We start from the raw sequence: 7,739 nt of genomic DNA, 5'->3' as shown, positions 1-7,739 counted from the left end.
TGATTTGGTGTGTGGATGTACTGATACGCTAAGGTGCTTCGCGTAGTGGAAATGAGCTCAATAGCACAGTACAATTATGAGGATTCGAAGATGCACCTTCAGAAAGAAAAGGGAGTGTGCTGACCACTAGAACAAGACACGCTTGTTGATACATTCAAGATTAAATATTTTACATTGACATAAAAAGGATTACATTATCTATAAATATAGAATTTAGATAAATATACACACACATCTGGATATATTCTAGCCAAATTCAAAATTCATTTGAATACTTCAGGAACAAACACTCCTGATTTTTTTAAAAAAATTTGGAACCAAGTTTTCTGGCCCTTACCAGAAACAAAATATTATTGTTTTTTTTGGAATAAATAGGTTGATTCGGCCTGGACTTTAGTCATGTTTTTGTGTGAGCTGGCGACCATGATAAGACTCGTGACAGTTCAGCTGTGATACCAATACCCTCTATCCAACTGGCTTTTTGGTGGTGCCATTCACAATATCCAACTGCCTTTTCGGTGGTGCCACTCACAATGTTGAGACTAGACGATAAAGACCTATTTGTAGACTCAATTTCCATGTGTTTGATTATTTTACTTGTTTCCAGAAAAACTCGTAACACCGAGAAATGTAATTAACCATGATAAAACGTGTCAGTTCTTAGTCTATACTAGTTTTTAGGACACATAATTTAATTGTGCATGTGAGATCATTTCCATTCTAATCACATGGGTAACAGCCTGCAGAGCTGATCTTGCAAAACAAAACCAACTATTTCGCCCTATACTGCTCTGAAAGTACACATACTTACATATAAAATACTCAATTTGCATGTGTTTATTCTCTGTTGTATTCCAGCATAACCATCATAGGGACCTTGAGTACTACTTGAGTAAAATTCCGCCTTATTTTCCTTGAGTTAATAATATGTAAGATTCCACTTTTTTTTGCGGGAGAATATTGGATTTATTCCTTTGAAATAGTGTTACAGTCTGCTAATACAAAACTAGATACACTGTCTGGAACACGGCGCAACCAACAGGCGGTGCTACCTCCAGAACGACCAATATTAGCTAAACAATGAGCAACACTATTTTGATGACGATCTAATTTCTGCGGAATAAACCCACGCGATTCCAGGAGCTTCTTAATTTCCAGAATGAGATGTCCATGTTCAGATTTGTCCAACGACTCGTCCGTTAAGGCAGCAACCAAGATAGAAGGGTCAGATTGAACTACAACCGGGAGATCTGACCTTTGCAAGCAGAATGAAATGCCCTCCAAAGCTGCACTGATTTCGGACTCTAAGGCATCTTTACAGTTGAATAGACATCTGTAAGCCGAGAAGATGACCACGCCATCCGAGTCCCATAGAACCATGCCAGTCCCTGCCTGTCCGGTGTCTTTGACGAAGGAGCCGTCAACAGATAGAGCAACCCACCCAGCTGGTGGTTTTGGCCAAGGCATCTTCATAAAGATGGAATTAGTTGCTACAGGGGTGTCCACAACCAGCATCTTCCCCTTAATGATCTCTTCTATGCTGTACTTTTGGACCTGGTTATAAGCAGATAGGTAACTACAAAGAAAGGTCTTTGAAATCTCTACAGGAGGCATCGATTTGTCATGTAGAACATCATTTCTCAGACTCCAAATTCTCCATAATAACATGATAATCATTGCTCTTACATCTTCCTTCTCAGCTGACAGAATATTGAATAGCCAATCATCTCCGGTATGCAACAATTTCCCATTTGGTGGTAGTGGCCATACCTGTCGCATCACTTCCCAAAGCTCCAACGAACGCGGGCACAATACCAATGCATGGAATGTGTCATCCCTTGATGCCCCACATAGGCGACAGCCCTTTGAGGTAGTGACATGACGCCACTGCATACATGCACCAGTCGGGAGAGCACCCACTAATACTTTCCAAGCGAATGAGCGCATATTGGGGGGAATTTTTGCCTTCCACACCAGATTCCAACACGGGCGATCCCCCTCGGACATTACATATGTTAATAATATGAATAATGCCACATTGGACAATAACTATATGAAGAAATGCTGGAAGCCATATAAATATCCAACAGGCATACATACGTCATCAAATTCAAATAGGGGCAAATTTTCAAACTATCCACCAAGTTCGTTGGCCAACTTCTGAAATCTGGCTTTGCGCTTTTCCGACAGCATGCGAGCGAAACGGGCCAGTTCCTCCTCGTTAGTGCCCCTCTTTAGATTGGGCTCGTTCTTGCCAGTCTCGACGTTCACCATGCACATCTGCCTCTTTAGCAGCGCCTCGCCGACACCAATGAGCCCGTTGAGGTTCTTTGATGTGGACACATCAACGAAGGCCATGTCGCCGGTAAGTTTGTCCTCCTGGATCCGGAGGCAGTGCTTGTTGCAGTGTAGTGCCTGAAAGAGCACAGATGCCTGGATGTCGACAAGGTCGGCGCTGGCCTCGCTGAAGCTGTCACTGATCGGCGTGGCACCCCTCTTCTAGAGCCACCCGAGAAGGCCCCACTTACTGCACTAGGCTACGTCAAACTTCTCTTCCATCTTGGCGGTGCCGGTGCCCAGCAAAAGGATCATGAACTTGCCGTAGTCCGCAGGCTTGATAGGGAAGTAGTCCGGGTTTCCCATCAGGATCTGCTTGCTTACGTGGGTCATTGCCAGCAGCGTCTGCGCATGCACGTCCATGTAAGTTAGCGAGGTGCACATCAGCATCACATAAAACAACTAGTACAGATCATATCTATATCTATACCTACTATTAAAGCAAGATGATATTCTTGGTTTCGTCCCGCTTAGTTGATTTTGTATTTTATGACATATAAGCGAGGTGGTACTATTTGTAGGAAAATCCACGTAGTCCATTAAAAATCATTTCGTACATCGCTTGGAGCCTGAGCCTCAGCCCGTTTCGTAGGTCACCTGGGCCAGAAGTCTCAACGTGGTTGGGCTTCCCAGGGTTTCTAAATTTGCACCTGGGCCGTGAAATTGTTTCAGTCAGCAAAAAAGAATGACGTTGATTCGTAGGATCGAACTCATGAACTGAGAGTCTTGTACGTGATGATTCGAGGGTTATGTCATTACTAATAGTCCACATCGCTCCTTCACATCAAACGACACCAATTTATTTAGGTAAAGACTTGCCTGGTGAATCAAGCAGCTGACTCAACCAATGACTAGATGGAGGTCGTGTGATAGTGCAGGTGGGAAGGCGGTGTGATTGAGGTGGTGGTAGTAGCGACTGGACTCAAGGAGAGGTGGCGGGTGAGCTCACGTCCGCCTGATTCGGATGGAGGTGTCATGTGCGGTGAGCTCACAGCGGGAAGGCGAGGATGAGGTGCAGGACGAGATAATGGCGGGGAGCAAACAGACTGCAGATGGGCGGCGCGACGCCCCTCAACATCACTCGCCCTCCACCCAGCTAGCACGCTACCCATGCTTCTGCAACATCCAAGTACGTAGCATTTCATCGGACAAAGAGAGCTTTTCTCATACCTCAAAAGAAAACAAAAGTTCCATCTGACAAAGAGAGCTTTTTTCATACCTCAAAAGAAAAACAAAAGTAAGGTATATGTGCTGATTGGTACATACATGGTTGATCGAGCTATTAGTTTTTCTGTGGCATTCCACTTTCTATATTCCAAACAACAAGTTTGCAATTTTTTCCTGTGTTTTTCAATCATGTGCTTCACACATGGTTTCCTTTCTTATTTCTCCAATTTCTTTCTATTCCCGTATTTTTCCTATCTATCATGTGTTTTATTTATTTTCAAAATGGGGAATACACTGTCCACTTCAGGTATGCACATCTATTTGATAACCATGAACAGATTGATCATTCATTTGTATGGAAAATTGAAAGTTTACTAAAAGTTTTGTCTGTGATGTATGGTTAGCAGAAGGGAAATCCACAACAAACTCAAAAAGGTTAGCTTTCTTCCACAAAGGACACGAGTGTGGCTTCTTGACTGGTACGATTTATGGTTCAGACAACCCGTAGCAACGCACGGGCATATTTGCTAGTAAGCCTAATTTAGCTTTAGCAAGACGCCATCAAGGTTAGCACGAGTTACCGGATTGTTAGCGACGACGCCTCCATCGATGAGGTTGAAAGCCCGGGTCTTGCCATCTTTGTCCTTGGTCTCGAAATGGTGGCCAGGGAGGTAGGTCGGTGCTGCGGACGTGCTGATGCAGACGTCCGACAGAAGAGCATTCTTGGAGACATCCCTCATGGCCTATAAAGATTTCCTTGTTACTCTAGATTTCCTTAGTTGTAGTTCAACTCTATTGCATGAATCAACTTGTTCCTCTAACATGCATGGATGCACATGAATCATTTTTCTGCTCTTCTACACACATACGTCATAGGTAGAGAAGATTGTAGGCTGGTGGAGCTTCATATCGAAGGTGGGGATCACGATGTTCTTGAGCGTCTGATCGACTCGCGTGTCGCCAAGCAGTTCCTTGACGACCTTGTGAAGGTGTTGGCCGTTGTACTTGGACCCCATCATGCTCTTGAGCCAGCCCAGAGGTCCTTTGCTGCACGACAGAGTACATAGTTCATGAGTACTCTCGTTTGAGATTGATTCCGCGACTGAAGTCATATGTGCAATCCTTACCAGACGGTAGGGAAGATATTCGGGTAGTGCTCGAGGTAGAACTATATCCCGAATACGCAAGTTGCGTATCATTCCATTGATAGGTTGGGGGAGAGTACAAGGGTGAGCGTCTTAGGCCTCGTACACATGAGATGGCGGGCCTAGGCGCTAGTTAAGCAGCGAGGGAGGGAGGATGCTCAGCCTCATAGTTTACATCTTATGTTACAGAAATGATCCTACCGAGCCCTTTGGCGCCGGCTCTTGCCCATAGTTTCGCCTCCTGTTTTATGTCCTCGACAAGTTTGTTGTAGGAGGGTGCAACATTGTCGAAGAGAGCTGCGTTGCGATGCTTCCAAAGTGCCCAAGAGGTGAGGATGATGATGGAGTTCGTCCCTTTGCGGAGGCAGGCTGGCACGCTGGCCGTCGTTGCCATCCACCAGTCGAAGAAGCTGGAAGCGCCATCAAGGGGAAGGGCGGGAATGCGGAACCATGCCATGATGTCGTGCCAAATGATGCGCGAGAAGACGCAGCCGACGAGGAGGTGGTGCAGTGTCTCGTTGTCTTGGCTGCACAGCTTGCAAATGGGGTCATGAGGAAGGTTGTGGCGCGCTCTCCGGTCGGCGGTCCAGCATCTGTTGAGAGAGGCAAGCCAGAGGAAGATCTTCGCATTGGAAGGAGCCCAAGTCTTCCAGATGGGGCGCCAGAATGGTGCGGTGGTGGCGCCGATGAACAACGCGTGGTAGGCTGAACGCGCGGAGTAGCTCCCATCGGCCGTCCATTTCCAGGAGAGCTTGTCGGGTTCGTTGGAGAGCTGGATAGTTTGGAGCAGCCTCCATAGCTCGACATATTCGATGACCGCGCAGGGGTGTAAGGTGCCGTGGATGTCGGCGATCCAGCCTCTGTTGTTGAGAGCGTCGCTGACAAGGCGTTGGCTTCGGCGGCGCCTCGGAATGAGGGCAGAAAGCGTAGGAGCAATCTCGGGGATGGAGTGCCCGTTGAGCCAGTGATCCTGCCAGAACTTGCAGGTGTTGCCATTGCCGATGGTCCAGGTCGTGGAAGCACGGAAGAGCACAGAGGCCTCGTGATCGGTCGGGAGGTGGAGATGCTTCCAGGAGCGGTCAGGGTCGGTTCGCTGCAGCCATAGCCACCTGGTGCGGAGGGCGACGCCAGTACGGTGCAGATCGCGGATCCCCAGTCCACCAAGCGCGAGGGGACGGCATACCTTTTGCCAAGAGACGATGCAGCAACCAGCATGGGCATCCTTGTTGCCATGCCAAAGGAAATCTCGAATGAGCCTGATGACCTTCTTGAGGGTCGCTGGGTGTAGCGCTAGCGCTAACAGGATATGCACAGGCATGGCGGTGAGGACATGTCTGACAAGAGCAAGCCGCTGGCCACGGGATAGCAGAGAGGCTTTGCAGGTTGCGAGCTTCATGGTAAGCTTGTCAACAAGCGGAAGGAGGGCGGAGGCCGGCACTTTGCGAGTTGAGAGCGGTAGCCCTAGGTATTTGATGGGAAATTCCGCCAGCGGGCAGGAGAGGGAGGCGCCAATGGTGGCGCGGTGGTTGTCGCCGCATCTGATGGGTGAAGCGGAACACTTGAGGAAGTTGGTTCGAAGACCGGAGGCGTTGCCAAAAGTGTCGAGCAGCATTCTGATGGCGGAGAGCTCATGGGTGTCGGGGTGGCAGAAGATGACCACGTCGTCGGCGAACATGGATATGCTGGATGCGGCGTGGCGCGTGGTCAGCCGCTGGAGGATTCCTTGGTTCGTGGCATGCTCGAGGAGCGAGTTAAGCTTGTCAATCACCAGGGTGAACAGCATGGGGGACACCGGGTCACCCTGGCGCAGCCCTTGGGCATGAGCGATCGGCGGTCCGGGGGTGCCATTGAGGAGAACACGAGTCGAAGCAGTGGAGAGGAGGATCCAAATCCACTCACACCAACGCATGCCAAACCCCAAGTGTCGAAGCGTCTCGAGGAGGAATGGCCACGCCACCGTGTCGAATGCCTTGGCGATGTCCAATTTAAGAAGAACGCGCGGTGCCTTGAGGTTGTGGAGGAGCCGGGCCATTTGTTGGACGAGAAGAAAGTTATCATGCGCACTCCTTCCGGCGATGAACGCACTTTGGTTCATGGACACCATCTCCCGGAGACGCGGCGCTAGCCGGAGGGAGAGGACTTTGGCGAAGAGCTTGGCAATGAGGTGTATAAGACTGATCAGCCGGTAATGCGCGAGGGTCGATGCATCTTGTCTCTTGGGCAGTAGGATGAGTAGAGCCTCATTGAGTTTGCGAAATCCCATGCCCTTCATAGTGTAGAGTTTGTCGAAAGCGGCACATATGTCGTCTTTGACGATGGCCCAACACGAGCGTAGGAATTCCGCCATGAAGCCGTCCGGTCCCGGCGCCTTGCCAAGCGGCAGGGCCTTGATTGCATTCCATATCTCGTCCTCGGAAAAAGGCTCATCAAGCGGTAGCAGGTCGAAGCAGCGTTGATCGAACAGGCGCAGGTTGAGCGCGTGATCACGCGTGGACTGGGATCCAATGGTGGCAGTGAAGTGGTCGAACGCAGCCCGAGCCATGCCAGGAAGATCGCTGACAAAGTGGCCGTCTTGATGCAGCCCTGTCATGTGGCTCTTTTGGCGTCGATGAGCGGTGTGGATTTTGAGGAATGCCGTATTGGTGTCTCCCTCCTTGAGCCAGGAGAAGCGAGCCCGCTCACGAGCAATGGAGCGGTCAAGAGAGGCCAGACCCAAGTACTTGCGTTTGAGCTCCCGCCGGAGCCAGGCTTCACTGGCAGAAAGAGTGTGCTTGTCTTGTGCCAGGTCGAGGCGATATATAAGTTCGCGGGAAACCAGGAGCTGCGTAGAGATGTCGCCGAGCGAGCGCGAGCTCCAGCTCCTGAGCGCGCGCGCCGTAGCCTTTAGGCGCGCGTAGATTCGCCGGAATGGGTCCGGGTCGGGCTCCTCGGAGTGCCAGGCCGTGGAAACGGTATGATGGAAGCCCTCAAGCTTGGTCCAAAATCGCTCGAAGTGGAAGCGCGGCCGGCCGCGCTCGCGGGGAGAACAGTCAAGGATGAGTGGACAGTGGTCGAAGGCCGCCGAAGCGAGGCAATGGAGCATGTGGTTGG

At 49.9% G+C, this 7,739-nt stretch overlaps 1 protein-coding gene across 1 annotated transcript; it reads right to left on the bottom strand.

Moving 5' to 3' along the window:
* Nucleotides 1–2,133: 2,133 nt before the first annotated feature.
* On the bottom strand, nucleotides 2,134–4,520 carry LOC141027500 (patatin-like protein 3). The gene is made up of 4 exons (XM_073504560.1): nucleotides 4,374–4,520; nucleotides 4,086–4,247; nucleotides 2,542–2,682; nucleotides 2,134–2,499 (listed from the first exon to the last, which is right to left on the bottom strand). Exons 1-4 carry the CDS (start codon nucleotides 4,518–4,520, stop codon nucleotides 2,134–2,136), a joined length of 816 nt encoding a protein of 271 aa, XP_073360661.1.
* Between the last annotated feature and the right edge of the window lie 3,219 nt (nucleotides 4,521–7,739).

Source organism: Aegilops tauschii, chromosome 7 (assembly GCF_002575655.3).
Source record: "Aegilops tauschii subsp. strangulata cultivar AL8/78 chromosome 7, Aet v6.0, whole genome shotgun sequence".
NCBI classification, from domain to species: Eukaryota; Viridiplantae; Streptophyta; class Magnoliopsida; order Poales; family Poaceae; genus Aegilops; species Aegilops tauschii.
This window is presented reverse-complemented; position numbering and strand designations above follow the sequence as displayed.

Bases quoted from the DNA above. Each gene is read 5' to 3' on its own strand.
- LOC141027500 (XM_073504560.1), bottom strand. From the start codon at position 4,520: ATGGGGTCCAAGTACAACGGCCAACACCTTCACAAGGTCGTCAAGGAA. The intron at 4,248-4,373 runs GTATGTGTGTAG...AAATCTTTATAG, and splicing joins CAATCTTCTCTACCTATGAC to GCCATGAGGGATGTCTCCAA. The intron at 2,500-2,541 runs GTAGCCTAGTGC...GGGTGGCTCTAG, and splicing joins AGATGGAAGAGAAGTTTGAC to AAGAGGGGTGCCACGCCGAT.